We start from the raw sequence: 18,433 nt of genomic DNA, 5'->3' as shown, positions 1-18,433 counted from the left end.
ACAAATGAGAAAACTGATGCCCAAGAATAGTAAATCATATACCCAAGCCCACTCTGGTAGGAAGCCTTAGTAGTACGATTTGGACTCAGGTTTCAGGCTTCGTAGTCATTTCCCTTTCTACTGCACACCCGAGCTCAAATCCTGCCTCTGTTTTCTTCAATTTCATCAACCCTTCCTCTCGCCTTCTCTGCTGCTCATAGTAAGCGCTGAATAAATGCACATTGATTCGTTCCTTCTCCAGGGACTGCTCCCCAAAGCTCCCATTGCAGCCAGCCCTGGAGCCGAAGCCAGGCTGCCCACCCTCACGCCCGCCCTACGCAGACGCCACCCTCAGCATCCTTTGCCCCGCTCCAATTCAGTTTCTCTTTACCCACGTGCGCGCTGGCCCCGGGCTGCGGCGTGATGACGTCACGAGGACGTTAGCGTCCCGGAGGAGCGGAAGCCGAGGCGACTGTTTTGAAGTTGTTCTTGGGTTGCTTTCCATTCTTCCGCCCTCTCGTACCTTCGGTACGGCGTGCACACCCTGGCAGCTTTGTCCCGCGTTTAGGGGAGGACGGCCCCTGGCCGGCCTCGGTTTAATAAAGCGAAGCGTCCCTCGCTGCGGCGCGGCGAGGCGTGGGCCCCGCCGCTTTCCGTCCTTCCTCCCTAGCTAGGGCTCTTCCGCGGCCCGCGCTCGCTGGGCTCAGCATGTCCACCCCGCCGCTGGCCGGGGCCGGGATGCCGCCCGGGACCTTTACGGGACCCCAGGCCCAGGCTGCCCGCGAGGTGAACACCGCGTCCCTCTGCCGGATTGGGCAGGAAACCGTGCAGGATATCGTGTACCGCACCATGGAGATCTTCCAGCTGCTCAGGAACATGCAGGTGAGGGAGGGCGGGGAAGGATGCTCGCGTGTGGTCCCCAGGGGGCCGGCCGCAGGCCCCCACCCACCCCTCAGCAAGCATACATTGATGCTAAGCTAAAGCTAGCGTGCACGGGGCGTTTCGAGGTTTGCAAAGCGCTTGACGTAATTTAGTTTGATCCTTCCACAAACCCAGGCAGGCAGGTAGATAAATCAAGGATAGTGAACATTTACTAAGCGCCTGCTGTGTTCCAGGCATTATGCTAAGCGCCGGGGGTGCAAATATGAAAAAAAAAGACAGACCCTGCCTCCAAGGAGCTTAAAATCTAATGGGAGAAGACAGAACGCAAAAGGAAGCTGAAAGGGGGGAAAGGGCATTAACCAAACCCGGGGTCACGGTGGAAAAGAGGGTCAGCAAAGGCCCAAGGTCTTGCAGCCAGGTGAGAATTGAGCAGGTGTCTGGCCCGAGGTCTCTCCTTAAAGGAAGTTTGTAGTTGATGGACTCACTCTCCAATCAGAAGCAGAGGGTACTGGGATGACGAGTTTATCCCAATATCGAGCTTCCTGGGATGATGGCTAGCTGGATGGAGCCCCAGGCCTGGAGGCAGGAAGACGCGAGTTCAAATGCGGCCTCGCACACTTACTGGGCAAGTCACTTATCCCTGTTTGCCTCAGTTTCCTCATCTATAAAATAAGCTGGAGAAGGAAATGGCAAAGCACCCCAGTATCTTTGCCAAGAAAACCTCAAATGGGTTCATGAAGTGACTTGTGATTCCACTGGAAAAAAATGACTGATTAACAACAAAAGGAGACGGTGGAGAAGTCATTTCAGAGAATTCCCAAGGTAATGCAGCCAGTACGGATGAGAAACTGGCAGGAAAGGGTTTAAATGATCCTCCCAGAGTCACACACCTACTAAGTTTCTGAAGCAGGATTTGAACTCTGTTCTGAGCCCGGGTCTAGCAGTCTAGGCCCTGTGCCACCTACTTAGCTACCGTATGCTTTCTATGTGATATACACTGGGTTAAGTGTTGGAAATCCAAAGAAAGGGGGAGAAGGGCAAAGCCCTTGCTCTTTAAGGAGCTCACAATCTATAGTAGCTAATACATCCAAACAACTATGTATGGGATTTATACAGAGGAAATGGGTGCTAATCTCAGAAGCAACGTCATGAAGGGAGTCAAGGAAAGGCTCACAGAAGGTTGGGTTTTTCCTGAGATTTGGAGAAAACCAGGAAAGTCAGGAGTCAGAGAGGAGTAGAGAAAGCATTCTGGCCATGGGGGATAGGGAAAAAGAAACGGTGAAATGATTCCAGTTATAATATTATTTGTTTTTTCCCTGTGGTACTGACACTATTATTAAAGTTTATGTAAATTCTTAAGTATATAATATATTACCAAAGCACTTTACATACTAAAATGCTTCAAGATCTGAGATTTTGTTTCATCCATGAAGCTTTCGAATGACATTTACATCATTTTTTTTCCCATGCTTTGTTTTTATTTTTTTGTGTCTGTTACCATCTGTCATCCAGTTTAGTTCCAAGAGTCTTTCCAGTACTTTTGTTTATCCTGCAAATATTTATCATTCCATTGCTACTTCATGACAGGGTATATTTTCTGTTCAAGGAGGACTAGCACCTCTGTTGTGAGAGCTTACCAGGCCCTTTTGAGGGCTGCTCTCTGCCTTTGGTATCCACCTGTCCCTCAACTGTCAGCTGTGTTTCCAAGCCACACCCTGATAAACTATCTCAGCAGATGGGATAAACTAGGTTGGGGGTAACTGATGTCCTCAATCCCATTGGTGAATTAGGGACTCTCTACCCAAGCATGTGAAGACTTCACCTAGCAGAATGGGTGGATGAGAATAATTTGTTCCAAAGCTGAAGCAGGCACTGTGGAGTGCTTAGAGCCTGGTCAGATATTGAAGACACCAAGGTCATGCACTATGTCTGGGGCCATCACCAGTCATCTTGAGCTTTGTCTTGCCACTGGACTTTGATGACTCTGGAAGAGAGTGGGGTTGACAACCTTGTGCAACTGTGCCTCACTTAAATCCACTTCACAAGTGAGTCAGGACATCACCCTGTGATGTCATTGGTCTTCTTTGAAATTGAAGGACAAACAACAACCCTCACTAAAGTTACCAAAGATCACTTAATTGCAAAATCTAATAGCTTTTTCTCAGCAATCTTTATCTTTTTTCTTCTCAGCCTTTAACACTTCTGATTCTCCTCTTCTTGATACTCATACAGCTCTTGGTTCTCCTCCTACCTGTCTGACTCACTCTACTGAATCTTCATCCAGATCATACCCACTAACTGTGGGGAACCTTGTTCCCCAAGGCTTTGTCCTGCCTTCTCTTCTCACTATATACTATTTTGCTTATTGATTTCATCTTTCCCATGGATTCAGTTATCTTTTTGCAGGTGATCCTCAGATCTATTTATTCAACCCTAACCTCTCTCCTGACTTCTAGTCTTGAATCTTCCAACTAGACATTTTAGATTCAGCGTTCTGTAGACACTTTAAACTCAACATGTCCAAAATTGAACTCATAGTTTCCCCTAAGCCCTAACCTCTTTCTAACTTCCTTATTATTGTCAAGGGCAGCACCATCCACCCAGGCTCTCAGCTTAGGTATCATCTACTCACTGTCTCTCATTTCCTCCTCACCTCCCTCCCCTCAATCCAATCCTGGTGCAAACTCCCATCACCTCATGTCTGGACTATTGAAATAGCTTGCTGTTTGGTCTCCTTTCTAAGTCACTCCCCTTCGTCCTTCACTCATCTGTCAGATTGATCTTTCTGACCTTGTCACTCCCATATTCAATTAACTTCAGTGGCTCCCTTTTATCTCCATGACCAAACAAACCCTCACTGTTTGGTTTTTAAAGTCTTTTAATGTCATTCATTATCTGGCCCCTTCCCACATTTCCAGTCTTCTTACACCTTGATGTTCTTTGCAGTGACACTCCTGACTGCATTTTCACTGGATATCCCTCATACCTGTAATTTTCTCTCTCATCTCAGTCTCTTGGCTTTCCAGGCTTCCTTCAAGTCCCAGCTAACATCTCACCTTCTACAATAATCTTTTCCTAATCCCCCTTAATGCTAGTGTCTTCACTCTCTGATTATTTCCAGTTTATACTTCTATATATCTTATTTGTATATGTTTTATTTTGGCTCCCCCATTAGACTATGGGCTTCTTGCTTGAGAGCAATGACCTTTTTTGCCTTTCTTTTATTCTTATTTTTATTCTTATTTCTTATTCATTGCTCAGCAAGGTGCCTGGCACACATAGCTAATGCTTAATAAATGCTTGTTGACTTGAAAGTAGGAATGTAGGAAAATGGCACTTTAAGAGCTCAGTTTTTACTATAAAACAATAATCATCAAAACTATTTGCTATTCCTTTAGAAAATAGAAAAGTAGATTAATGGAACAACCTAGATAATGATGGTTCAGAAACAATTGAATTCTGCAGCCCAGTGTTTGATTAATCTAAGAACATGATGTATGTGGGAGAAGCACTCCCATTTGAAAACAACTGTTGGGAAAACTGAAAAGACTTTTGGCAGAAATTTGGTTGAAGCCAACATTATACACCCCATACTGTAATAAACTTGAGATGTGACCTGCATGTTAAAGATCATACCATAAAAAATTAAAAAGACAAGCAGATGAGGTATCTTTCATAGCTGTATCTGGACACTAGGCTAGATGATGTCTTCTTAATTAAGTTAGGGATGTAGTCAACCACAAAAGATAATACAGACAGTTGCAGTTATGTAAAATTGAAAAGCTTTTAACACTGATGAAGTCAATGCAGCTGTAACAAGCAGGAAAGTAGTACCTTTGGGGAAAAAATTTGCATCAGACATCTCTGATAAGAATCTGATATCCAAGGTAACAAGGGAACTAACCTCGATACATTCTACAATAAAAGCTGCTCCTTCAGTGGATAAGTGAACAGAGGATATGAATGAATATTTCACAAAAGAAGAATTATATAATGCTGATAACTACTTAAGATTGGTCCAATGCATTACCAAGTGAAATTCAGATTTTAAAAATCACCATTTCACTCTAGCCTCAGCATGTTGGGAAAGGTAATAAAAGATAGGAATAGATAATGTTTGAGAGGCTATAGAAAGAGAGACACACTACTATGCTGTTGTTAAGGGCAGTGAGTTTGTCCAACCACACTAGAAAGCCATCCAGAACTGTGCTGTGAAAGTGATTAAAATGCCCGTATCCTTTGACTCAGATACCCCATGCTAGGTGTATATCCCAAGGAGGTCAAGATTTATTACCAATAGACTAAGATATAGCAGCACTTTTTTTTGTGGTAGCAAAGAATTAGAAACAAAGTAGATAATCACTGAGGAGTGGCTAAACAAATTGTGGCATGTGAATATAATGGAATATTATTGTGCCCCAAGAAAGGATAAATATAATGAAGTAAGCAGGTCCAGGAAAACAGTATACACTGTGACTTTGTTGTTGTTGTTCAGTCGTGTCTGACTCTCCATGATCTTATATGGTGTTTTCTTGGCAAAGATACTGGTTTGCTACTTCCTTTTCTAGTGGATTAAAGCAAATAGATTAAGTGACTTGCCCAGGGTCATACAGCTAGTAAGTGTCTGAGGGCAGATTTGAACTGGGATCTTCTTCACTCCAGGCCCACTGCCACTGAACCATCTAGCTGCCTCATACACAGTGACTAGAACCATATAAATGTAAAGTACAATAATAGAAGTAAAACTGAATGCAGTGAGATTGTAATAATCAAGTTTGGCCTCAGAGAAAACATAAGAAGACACCACCTCCTCTTGCTTCTTTGTAGAAGTGGGAGACCATGAAAATGGAATACTGCATATGTCAGGCTTTTTCATGGGTTTTGTTTAACTGTTTTAAAGTTTTCCTTTTACTCTTTGTTGTAAGAGAGTACTCTCTGAAAAGAATAACCAGAGAGAGAGATACATTGAAAAATATAGGCAGTAAAAAATCTGAGAACATGATTCATTCATGTTTTTTTATTTGTTTACTTTTAAAGACTTTGTTAGACTAATTCACAGCTTCACTGGCAGGATGGGAGTGAACCTCTCTTCCTTAAATGTCCTTTGATCACTTACTCATTGAATAGTTTTGTGGTCTGGGGACCTCTGGGGATCCTTAAGACCTTTCTAGGATCTCTGTGAGGTCAGAACTATTTTCATAATAATACTTAGACATTTACATTTCTAATATGATATACGTAAAATCTCTAGGGAGAAGTTTCTCAATAAATTTCAAAAGTAAAGGGGTCCTGAGAATAAAAAAATTGAGAACCACTACATTTGAGCATGTTCTTAATCATATATATTTGTGTTAATTTTTCTCTTTCACCATTTCCTTGTATTTATTGTGCATAAATTCTATATATATATATATATATATATATGTATATATATATAGATAGATAGATATATGTACATGTTGTTTCCCTCAATAGACTATGTCAGCACCTTAAAAGTAGGGATTGTTTTATTTTCTTTTGGTATCCTCTGTAGCCAAAACAGTGCCTGGCACATAAGAGGAATGTAATAAGTATCTCTTGAGTGATTGTTGAATACTCTGTACTCGGAATATTAGACCTTTATGTAAGACATTTGATACAATTTTCTTGAATCAGCGTTTTTCCTTCTTTATCGTAGTTGCATTTATTTAAACATGCAGAAGCTTTCGTTTTCGTGTAGTCGTATATAATAGTCTTTTATTTTTGAGATCTTTTCCAGCATTTATTTAGTTAATATTTCTTGTGATCATAGTTGCTAATAAAATCGCTGTCCATTTTCTGTATCCATTTGCAACTTAATGTGACAAGGTGCTTAGTTTTTTCCCCCTAACTTTTATTCCAGTTTACCCAGCAGTTCTTGGCACATAGGGATTTCTTCTCCAAGTATTCTGTGTTAATCAGATTTATTGAACACTGGATTGATTATTCTGGTTCTTGATTATCTAGTCAGTTGCATTTATCTACTTTTAGCTTTTTAAACTAGTACCAAGTAGCTTTGAGGATTACATTTTCTTATGTAATGAGGTGAGAAAGTTCTTTTTTCTCTTTAATTCCTTTGTTTTTGACATATAGATACCTTTTCCTTTTTGTTCATGGTAAGAATTCCATTTATTTAAGGTCTATATATAAGGTCTATTTTATTTTTCCTTTTGTTTCTTTTGCTGGAAATGGACATTTAAAATAAATATATAGCATAGCTTACAGGTACTTAAAATTCATATGAAGTTTTAAGTAGCAAAGTTCCTTAGAAAGGTATATTTTAAAAATAAAATAGAATAAAATGTTAAGGTGAAAACTACACTTTGCTGTCTTCCTTGAGCATCTTAATTGTCTTATAAGTTTTGGCTAGATATTTGTGAAATAGTATTTTTGGCTGTGTGTTATTTTAACTTTTCAAGTAGTCAGAGCCAAGTATTTTTCAGCATTTCCAATTTTAATTCTTAACTGGATAGAGCAACTACATGTATATGGAGAACTCTAGGTAATATTAAAGTAGTACTTTTTCAAGCTATGCCCTCTTTCAAAATTACAGAATAAAGTACAGTTAATTTTAGAATATCATTGTACTTCTGGGTGTGGTGGTTGTATGCCCATAGTCCCTGCCACTGGGGAGGCCAGAGATGGTGGATCTTGAGTTTGGAAATCCTGAGTTGTAAGAGTGGTAAAGCCAAGTAAGTGTTCTCAGTAAGGCCGGCATGCATATAGTGAATCCCTCAGGATGGGAAGACTACAAGGCTGTCTGAGGAGCGCAAAACAGCTCAAGTCAGAAGTAGAGAAGGTCAAAGCTTCTATGCTGACTAGCAGTGGGATCAGGCACATGGATGGCCACTGTACTTCCAGCCTATCTGAGATAGGGAGACTCAGTTTCAAAAAAAAATTGTTATTACCCAGGAGTTTTACTGCCAAGTTGTACTTCATGACAGATATGTATCGTTTGAAGCTCACTGATTATAGAGTTGACATCATGATAATGTTTTATATCAACATCTCTTGCTAGGCTGTAAGTTCCTTGAGAGCAACAGCCATATTTATTTTTATATTATTCCAGCACTACATACCAAATAAATGAGTTGCTTCTAAGGCTAATTTACAGAAATGAAAATATGCTGTAACTACTTAAGTTTTGTGTCTGGCAGAAGGTCTATGGAAAATCTCCCTAGTTTATTTATAGGAGCAACTTGACTTTTAAGTTTTCTCGGAGCTATAATTCCTTCAGGGTGGCTACTCACTCCACAGATGTAGATGGTAATTCCTTCATGACCTTTCATCCTATATAATGATTATCAAAGTGTTTCTGGTTTAATGCCCTTTTTGAGGAAAAAGTCTTGTGTTTTCAATGCACTTAGGTGTTTATTGTGTTATTTTTGTTTTTGTCTGATCAATCAGTTGCCAAACGGTGTCACTTACCACACTGGAACATACCAGGACAGGTTAGCTAAACTTCAAGATCATCTCCGTCAACTCTCCATCCTCTTCCGGAAACTAAGATTAGTTTATGATAAATGCAATGAAAACTGTGCAGGATTGGATCCTATTCTGATAGAGGTAAGTTTTAGTGGTAGAGTATGGGGGCAGTAATCAGAAAGTAAGACATTTTTCTCTGACTAAAGTGGCAATAGGAGTAATTATTTCTCCCTGTCTGTTATTTCAGTACAGTCTTAGCTATTGAACTAGGTTGATTTATCTAAAGAAGACTAAAATATATGTTAACATGGTTGCCAGTTGTGGGATATATGTATTTAAAAAAAAATTCTAATAAGAATGTTGAAATACATTAGTTAGATAACTTATCTATCATGTGACCTGTATAGAAGATAAGATGCTCTGAATTTTGAGTCTGAGCCAAATCTAATTTCAGCTCTTAAGTCTTTAGATTGTTAGTGATTTTTTAATACTTTATCCACAATCTTAACTGTTCAACAATAGAATTGTACATGTTTTCTATTTAGAAATGTAAAAATGTCAACTTTCATAAAAGTTTTTTAAAATTTTCAAAGTGCTATACAAATGTTAGTTATTATTCTCCTTAAGATTTTTACTAGTAATGCTAATTCAGATTTGAGGTTTGGATTAGTGTTTATCTTTTTTACATTTCAAAATAGTTGCTTAAATATATAATATAGTTGAGTAATAAAGGTGTATTTCAATTATGTCGAGTATGTGATACTTCTGTTTGTTACCTCTTCCATCTCATTTTGCACCTTTGTTTCCAAAGGTAAAGAAATAAATTTTCTCAGTGCTCTGATTTTCTGCTTCAGTGCCATCAACATTTACTTAACACCTACTAGGTGTGACCATATTGATCAAATTGATTTCGTTTAAATGGAGACTCGTAAAAATCGTAATGGAAACTTTAAGTTTATATTCAGATTATTTTGTTCTGAAATTTATTGAAAATATTTAGAGCTTTTCTTGAAAAATATTAATTTTTGATTATACTTGGCTCAAGTGAGCTTTAACTTCAAGTTATCTAAACAGAACTTGGCAAAACAAAATAGATTGTTTTTGGTGGAAAGAGTATTGGACTTGGGAGTCAAGACTTGGGTTCTGATTTTATCTCTGCCACTTACTACCTGTGTGACCTTGGGTAAGTCACTTGACCTCTCTGGGCCTCATATTCCTTGTGTATAAAATGAACGAATTGGACTAGATAACTTCCCAAGGTCTCTTCTAGCCCTAGTTTTATGACCCTAGGAGTACTTATTAAAATGATAATTTTTTTAATGTTGATGGACATTTTTAAACTCATGAAAATATTTCTTTGAAGCTGTCACTAAACTGAAATTTACGTATGTGCTGCTATAAATAAACATTTTACATGCTGCAAAATATCAACATTATTCTAAGCTTTGAGTTTTATTTGTATTCTGCACATTTTAACTTTTTTCACCATCTTTCTAGCAACTCATTCCTTATGTGGAAGAAGATGGCTCAAAGAATGATGACCGTGGTGCTTCTGGCCAACTTCGTTTTGCCAGTGAAGAGAGGAGAGAAATAGCAGAAGTAAATAAAGTGAGTGATTATTTTACATTTTTATGTTTTAGAATTATTAGTTAAATAGTTAAGTGATTTCAAGATGGTTCAAAGACCTTATTATAGAGTCCTTGAAAGGAATATCTTACTTATGCAAAGATCTTTTACCCAGCAATTCCCTATACCATAGGTGAAAACATGAAGTTAGCAAAAACAGTCTTTAAGTGACCAAATCTTATGTAAATCTCACAGGTCAGCACATGCACTTAGAAGAGAGAAGCTCATACAGAGCTTCTTTTCCTGTTTGCTTTACATAGCTTTGTCAATCCATCAACGAGCATTTATTAAAAGCCTACAGTCTTGATTATCTGGTTTCACAGCAGAATAGGAGTAGAAACTAAAAAATATGTCTTTTGGAGGTGGATAACTGTAAGAAGACACCTGAGAATGGGAAGTAGACAGAAAAGCTATTATAACACATTATAATAATTGATATTTCTAATTGTGACCTTTAGTTATCGAGAAAAGATTAGGAATTATACTGAGATGTTGAGAGGTCAGATAATTATATTATCCATTTCATTTTAATTGCCCAGTAATTCTTCTTTTTAAAAAAAAGCAATTATCTAAAAAAGCACATTTGGAACAAACATTATAAAATGTTTTATTTATCTTCTTTTGCAATGGGAAAATTCAAAATTTTTAATTCAATAGTACTTTTTTTTTTAATGTTTGGGTATGTGTGGGAATAAACACTATCCATCTAGAAAACTTAGTTATATTGAACAGTTACTTTGTATAAATTACAATTACTTTGTATAGACTGCCGTGACTACCACATTGCCACATGTTTAAGAAATATATTGATTTGTTTTGTTGATAAAATTGAAAGGTAATCTTGAGGACATCTGTCAAAGTGCCTTTAATAAACTGAAATTCTAAACCAGATCTTTAGAACTGATGCCCTGCAAAACTTCCCAGTGCTACTTGAACCTGATTAAAATGTAATTAGGGAAGGTTTAACAAAATAAAAATACAATACAACATGGATGATGTTAATTTGTGGTTTTCTAAGTCAGTATGCTATGAGCTTGACTCAGTAGTTCTATCAGCTAACACAAGAGCCTCTATTTTAGTAATCTCGTCTAGATTTCATTTTTGTTTTAAGATTGTAGCATTCATCTATTTGCTTTGCTATTTTCTAAGTCTTTATTTCTCTTCACAAAGACTTGTTAAACCATCTATTTTTTTTCAAGGCTTCAAATTTATTGCTGTTAAATTTCTTTTTTAAAAAATTTTATTTATTTATTATTTATGAAATAAAACAAGCATTTCCGTAACATAATAGAATAAAAAAGCTGATTGCATATAAAACTACAAATCTGTTATGTACAACTTGCGACTCTTTTAAAATATGTAATAAAGTTATGTAACTTTTTTCTTTTTTTCTTCCTTCCCCCCATCCCCCATAGAAATGATTACCATTAGGCAAATCTGTAGTCGCTCAAAGTTGTTCCTAAAACAGTATTGCTATTTTTGTATACAATGGTCTCTTGGTTCTGCTCATTTCACTCTTCATAGACCAGTTACATATTTATCTAAACATGGGGCTGCATAATATACTTAAGAGACTATAGGTAGTCATATGAACAGTTATAGATTTGAGATACCTGTTCCATTTAGTTTTTTTTTTTTTAACAGTTTTAAAGGATGAGGCTTTTCTACCTGATGTTGGTAACCTATTCTAGCATTTAATTAGCTGTGTAGTCAGGAAGTTTGGCTTTTTTTAACGTCTATCTTATAATGCAATTGAAACCTCTTTATTCAGTTTTCTGTGAAGATAGAAAACAAAATGACTAGTCATTGACTTTTTTCTCTAATGTAGTTGGAACCAGTTAATCCCTAATAGACTGTTCCCTAGCCTAACTTCAATTCCTTCTGTTTTTTTATTCATTTAACAATGTTTCTTATGTTTTGCAACTTTTTAAATTTTTTCTAAAAATAACTTTAAAATATCTTGATACAGTTCAGCTTTCTATTAACTACAGTAATTACATTGTAGGGAAATTTAAGTTTTTCAATTCCTTTATAAGGAATGGGCATCCCTTCTACTTCTACTCTAGTTCAGATCGTTCTCGTTTCATGTCTTTACTATTGCCATAGTCTTTTTAACTAGCTTTTCTATCTCCTACTTCATTCCATATCAGATACTAAAGTCAGATCGGTGTACCTGAAATTACCCTTTTGCATATATCATATTCTTCTACAACTCCCCCCGCAAAACAAAACCAAACAAACAAATAAAACCTTTAATATTTTGTATTCTCTGTAGAATAAAGTACGGATTCTATAGCCTGGCTTCCAAGGACTTCAACATTCAGCCTTTAGTTTATCCCTTTCAGTCTCCCCATGTGAAGATCTGTGTTAGCCCAACTGCTGGTCTATTTTTGTCTTCTCTAAATTCATCATTTGTGTAGACCTGCCTCTGTATCTTTGTTCACACCACCTCTTTTTTCTGTAGTACCAGGTGGCACAGTGGCTAGAACACTGGCCTGTAGTCAGGAAGACCCAAGTTTAAATCCAGCCTCAGTGACTCAAGTCCCTGGGTGACCCTGAGCAAGTCACTTAATCACCGTTTGCCTCAGTTTTCTCAACTGTAAAATCTAATTACAGTACCTACCTCATTGTAGGGATCAAATGAGATAATATTTGTAAAGCACTTATTACAGTGCCTGGTACATAGTGGGCACTCTATAAATGCTTATTCCTTTTCTCAGTCCTCCCCTCCCCAATACCCCATAATCATCACCATGCTTATTGAATTTCTACTCATCCTTCAAAGGTTATTTATCTTTTTAAGAGATTGTCACTTATCAGGGCAGGTAGCACAGAGCAGCTAGCAGGCACAGTGGATAGAGCACCTGCCCTGGAGTCAGGAGAACCTGAGTTCAAATCTGCCCTCAGACACTTATTAGCTATGTGACCCTAGGCAAGTCAACCCCACTTGTCTTATATCCCCCAACTTAATAGTGGGCCGTTAAGAGGAAGAGAGTGTTTTATATTTATTTGTATATGTTTAGTTATGATATGCCACAAATTTAGGAAGCCCTTAATAAATGTTTATTGATGATAATACTTTAATAATATATGAAATATGGTTCTTAACACCAATGATTCTAAATTGTATAAGTATTTTTCATTTTTTGGACCTGTCTTTCTGCACAAAATGCTTTTAAAAGGCTACTAGAGAAGATGATATTCAAGTCCATTCATCTTTATTGGTGTATAAAAATCATTTCAAGAGTCAAAAAGGGATTTCTTTAGGACTGTAGTTGTTTGGATTATGTGATCTGAGATTTTTTCCACCTTATTCCGCCAGATAGGCAGGTCTGTAGATTTCTTTAGATATAGAACATTTTGGGTGTAATTCTTAATGACTTTTTTCTGTTTTTGTTTTCCTCTATGTACTAGGTATATTTTAACTTAATATAAATAAAATATCTTTTCTTTGCCAACTTTCTTTACAGAATACCATATTAATACAGCAAATGATAATCTGCCTTCTAATTTCATGAGAATTCTGTGAGGATTGTGTAGTATTATGAAAGCATTGTAATCAAAAAAATCAGAGAGATACAATTCATTTTGATTTTGAAGTATTTTTCCATCACTTTTCTATGTACCTATTTTCTTCAGTTCATTTTATAGTTTAGTGTCACAAGCAAGACTCAAATATTTCCCTGGTAAAAGACAATTTTCATATAAGACATGTAGATTGACATTAAACAAGTTCTGTACCTAAGCAAAAATCAGAATGAGTTGTTTTTAAAAAGAATTTTATTTAGATGGCTCTTTAATTGATTGACTTTTTCACTCCCCACAAAACTCTTCTAAATATTCTTCTCTTCCCCGCCAGGCTCCCAAACCTCCCCATCTCCCACCCTCTGAACTGAGAACCTTTTATTTGACTAAGAAAATTAAGATCATTTGTCATGAGGTCCTTCTTCCTTTCTCATAGGATCATAGAACTACAGTAAGAATATACCTTAGAGGACTTTTCTTCTAACACTATCCTCCTCCACACTCCCCAATTTATAGATGAAGAAACTGAGTACATACTTGGTGCAGACCTTGTTAATCAAACATTTCCATTAGAGACTTGCTTAAGATCACACAAGATTCAAGGCAAGATTTGAACTCAGTTTTTACTGACTCAAAGACTAACTCATTATTTACTACACCATGCTGCCCCTCAAAACCTCCTGGCATCATTACCCACTCTCTCCTCCTTTCCCCTTTGTCTCTGATAATGAGGTGGGCCTTCTCCTTCCAAAGCCAAGTCTTCTCTGTATGCCCTTGGCCACATCTTCTCCAGCAAATTGCTCTCCACTGACTTCCCTCTCTTTGGTCTTCAACATCTCCCTCTCTGTTGGTTCCTTCCCTATTTTCAGACATGCCCATATCTTCTCCTTACTCAAAAACTTTACTCCTGTTATTCTGAGTGTTTCCTTTCTTAGCCAAACTCTGAGAAAAAGTTGTCCTCTCTAACTGACTGCTTTCTCTCATCTCATTCCTCAGCCCTTTTAAAGCTGGCTTCAGGCTTTGTCACTCAGTTGAAACTGCTTTCTCCAAATTTACTAGTGATCTCTTAGTTGACAAATTTGATGGTCTTTTTAAAATCCTAATCATTCTAGTCCTTTCTGCTGCATTTACCACTATTAACCACCCTCTTCTCCCAGATACTCTTTCTTCACTGGGTTTTCGTGACAGTCTCTTCTAGTTCACTTCTAACTTGTCTGACCACTGCTTTTCAGTCTTCTTTACTAGATCATTATCTATATAATTTCCCCTGTGGGTATTCCCAAAAGTTCTCTCCTGGGCCCTATTCTCTTTTCTGTCTATACTCTCTCCTTTGGTCATGGCCTCATTAGCTCCCATGGATTTTAATTGTCATCTTTATGCAAATAACTTACAGATGCAATCCCATCAGTCTCTCTGAACTTTAGTCCTGTGTTATCAAGTGCCCACTGGACATTCAAAGTGGATGTCGGGATGTGTCTCAAATTCATCATAACTGGATTAGAACTCATGTTTCTCATGAAATTTCAATTTAATAAACATTTATTGAGTTCTTGCTAAGTGCCAGGCACAGTGGGGATACAAAAAGAGGCAAAAACAGTTCCTGCCCTCAAGGACCTTACAATCTAATGGGGAGAGGACAGGCAAACAAACAAAGCAACCTATATTCAGGATAAATAAGAAATAATTAACAGAGGGAAGGCACTAGAACTAAGAGGGGTTGGGGAAGGCTTCCTGTAGGAGGTGGGATTTTAGTTGGAATTTAAAGGAAACCTGGAAGGTCAGTAGATGGAGAGGAGGGAGAGCATTCCAGGCATGAGGCACAGCCAGAGAGAATGCCCAGAGACAAGAGATGGAGTGTCTTGTTGGACAGCCAGAAATACGTTGTCACTAGATAGAAGAGTGTGTGTTGGGGAGTAAGGTGTTAACTGAAAAGGTAGGAGGGGGCTGTCTTTCCTTCAGATTCGTCTATTTTTGTTAAAGACACCACCATTCTTCTAGTGTCCCAGGTTCACAGCCCCAGCATTATCTTTGACTCCTTAACTCCCCCTCATTATCACCATTCCTACCTCCACAACATTTCTTGCGTCTGACCCCTTCTCTGCTCTTAGAGTCATGACTTTTGTTTAGGGCCTCATTATCTTTTACCTGGACTATTGTAATGACCTCCTACTTGAACTCCCTACCTTAAGCCTCTTACCCATTCTGTCCACTCTCCACAAAGATATAAGTGTTACTTTGCCTAATTAAAGATATGATCATATGACTCTCCTCCTTTTCAGCAAACTCTAGTGTTTGTTATACGCTAGGATAACATATAAATTCCTCTCTGGCTTTTAAAATCCTTTACTACCTTGTCCCATCCTCTCTTTCCAACCTCATTATACACAATTCCCCTTCCCACACTCAATCATCTAACCAAATTGACCTTCTCTCTGTTCTTCACACAAACTATTGCCCATTTCTGTAATTCACTTCTTACCTTAACCTCATAGATTCTGTCTCTTCCCTCAAGCTACAGCTCAGGTGCCACATTCTGCAAAAAAACCTTTCTGAATGTCTCCAACTGCTACGGACCTTGCCCTTAACTATTTTGTGTTTATTTGTATTTATTCTGTATGTGATTATATATGTATTTGTAGACTGCTTGAGTGAAGGAGTTGTTTTATTCCCTATATTTGTATCCTCAACTCATAGCACAGTCCCTGGCACTTAGTATACTCCTAAGAAATTGTTCATTGATTTGTGATTTCACCTGAGTACTCTTTTTTTCTCTTTGAAAATACAAATCCTCTAAGCCTTCTATCCTATGTAGTTCTAACAGAGTGGTACCTGGTCTTGTTGGAGGATTTCCTCTTGTTCTTTTAGTATCTTAAGGGTTCCAATAAAATACTAGTTACTTGTCCATCTGTAACCTCTCATTCTTTCTATGTAACAGGTTGATCTTTTTTAGTCGTTATGTAGCCTTGATGGTTTTTACACCATTTATTGCTCACATATAGTCATTGGTAATATGCCATGGTTTGCTCATGCCCATCTTCTGAGATCTACAGCCATGTAGAACAGAGGTTGGCAAACTATGTCCAGCAGGCAGAAATCTGTCTATCCATCTGTTTTTGTACAGCCTATGAGTTAAGAATCATTTTTACATTTTAAATAAAGTCTTATTCATTTAAAAATGTAAAAACCATTTTTAGCTGCATACTGGACAAAAAAGAAACTGTGGACCAGTTTTGGTCTTCGGACCAAAGTTTGCTAACCCCCTGATAATAGAACATAGCGTGGTAATTGTTAAACTGACAGACTTGGAGTGACTGCTACTTTAAAATCATTGAAAGTACTAGTTTTCTAAGTGTAATTTTTCTGGCTTTCATCCTCTTTAGTTTCCAGATCATTATTTGTCTGCAAAACTTGTTCATGAAGGGTAGCTAGGTGGCGCAGTGAGTAGAGCACCGGTCCTGGAGTCAGGAGGACCTGAGTTCAAATTCAGCCTCAGACACTTGACACACTTACTAGCTTAGGGTAGCATGTGACCTTAGGCAAGTCACTTAACCCCAAGTGCCCTGCCTTCCCCCCTCCAAAAAATATAAACTTGTTCATGATATACACTTGATGTGCTAATTCTACCAGTGCACTATCCACCTGTTATCAGTGTATGTATGTACATCTGTGTGTATGTGTATACATATATATATGTGTGTGTGTGTGTGTGTGTATGTGTATAATTTTCGTGTTTTTTCATTGTGGAGGATTAGCTTGATTTCTTTGATGTCATTGTGAATTTCTGTGAGATGGCTTTGTATTATTCCAGAGCTTAATGCAATTTGCATCCTCTCCTGTAGTTAGGAACATTGTATTGTTGTTCAGTCATTTTTGGTCATGTCCAACTCTTTGTGAGCCCATTTGGGGTTTTCTTGGCAAAGATACCAGGGTGGTTTGCTACTTTCTTCTCCAGCTCATTTGGAGAACCACAATATATAAAATGGAGCAAAAAGAAAAGGAGTAGAAAAAATACCTTTGATTAGTGGTGGGTAAAAGCTGGTTTGACAGTTCTGCTTAACATAACATTTTATTGGAGCCAGTTAATAGTATGAAGCATGGCATGCCCACATTATTTTTCCCTGTGGCATTTTAGTGACCCTGGTGATAATGTACCTAGAGTACAGGAGCAATAATAAAGAGGTCATAGGATCAAACGATTTAGAGTTAGAAATTCAGAAATTATCCTCAAATAAATCATAGCTCTAGAGCTGTAAAAAAGCTTATCTAATCTAACCCCCTAATTCTGTACATGAAACTGAGACCCAGAGAGGTTAATTGATTTGCTGAAGATATCATAGGTAGCAAGCACATGGCAGAGCTAGGATTTGAACTCAGATCCAATCACACCAGTTAAGCACTCCAAGTTGAGTGTACTTTCTGCTCTTCCACACTGCCTTTCATGTGCCAAAAATGTTAGTGAAAAGTAATAACATCTCTTACCCTCCTTGTCCCCATGCCATTAGAAAAAAATGTGCCTTGATCAACTGGAGCAGTGATACTGGGGTGGGGGTGGGGGTGGGGGGGGTGCCTCTTCATGCTCATGCTCATCCTTTTCTTGTTTCCCTTCCTGTGGTAAGAAGTACGGGGTCTTAGTCATTGGCCCAGGAAGCAGGCTCTCCTGTCACTTCATATAATCAAATTGGGGTTCCCTTTTATTCTAGGTAGGGGTTTATTTTCATACTGGCATTACTTTTCCTTAACCTGCCTATGTATTACCTGCTCTTGTCTACGGTATGAAGTGGAAACATCTTCCTCGAGTGTGCAACCTTATGTTTTGCTGCCTAAGCAGTCTTGGACGGTTCTCTTAGGTTCTATGGGCTTACATTTCCTTTTCTGTAAAATAAGTGGATTAAATCAGTTGATCTCTAAGGTCTCTTCCAGCCCCAAGTTCTGTCATCTTGCTGCTGTGCCCTCCCATTTCCAGCCTCTTATGTTATAC

The 18,433-nt window shown here is 38.1% G+C and overlaps 1 protein-coding gene across 1 annotated transcript in view; it reads left to right on the top strand.

The window, feature by feature from the left end:
- Nucleotides 1-412: 412 nt before the first annotated feature.
- MED30 (mediator complex subunit 30) overlaps nucleotides 413-18,433 on the top strand; it is a 35,477-nt gene continuing 17,456 nt past the window's right edge. The window contains exons 1-3 of the mRNA XM_036738444.1: nucleotides 413-861; nucleotides 8,287-8,445; nucleotides 9,802-9,912. Of these exons, the coding sequence (XP_036594339.1) occupies nucleotides 688-861; nucleotides 8,287-8,445; nucleotides 9,802-9,912 (444 nt within the window). The 5' untranslated portion in view covers nucleotides 413-687. The remainder of the gene's footprint in view (nucleotides 862-8,286; nucleotides 8,446-9,801; nucleotides 9,913-18,433) is intronic.

The sequence above is a fragment of the Trichosurus vulpecula genome, chromosome 1, assembly GCF_011100635.1.
Source record: "Trichosurus vulpecula isolate mTriVul1 chromosome 1, mTriVul1.pri, whole genome shotgun sequence".
NCBI classification, from domain to species: domain Eukaryota; kingdom Metazoa; phylum Chordata; class Mammalia; order Diprotodontia; family Phalangeridae; genus Trichosurus; species Trichosurus vulpecula.
The sequence above is the reverse complement of the archived record's forward strand: the minus strand, read 5'-3'. Positions and strand labels throughout refer to the sequence as shown.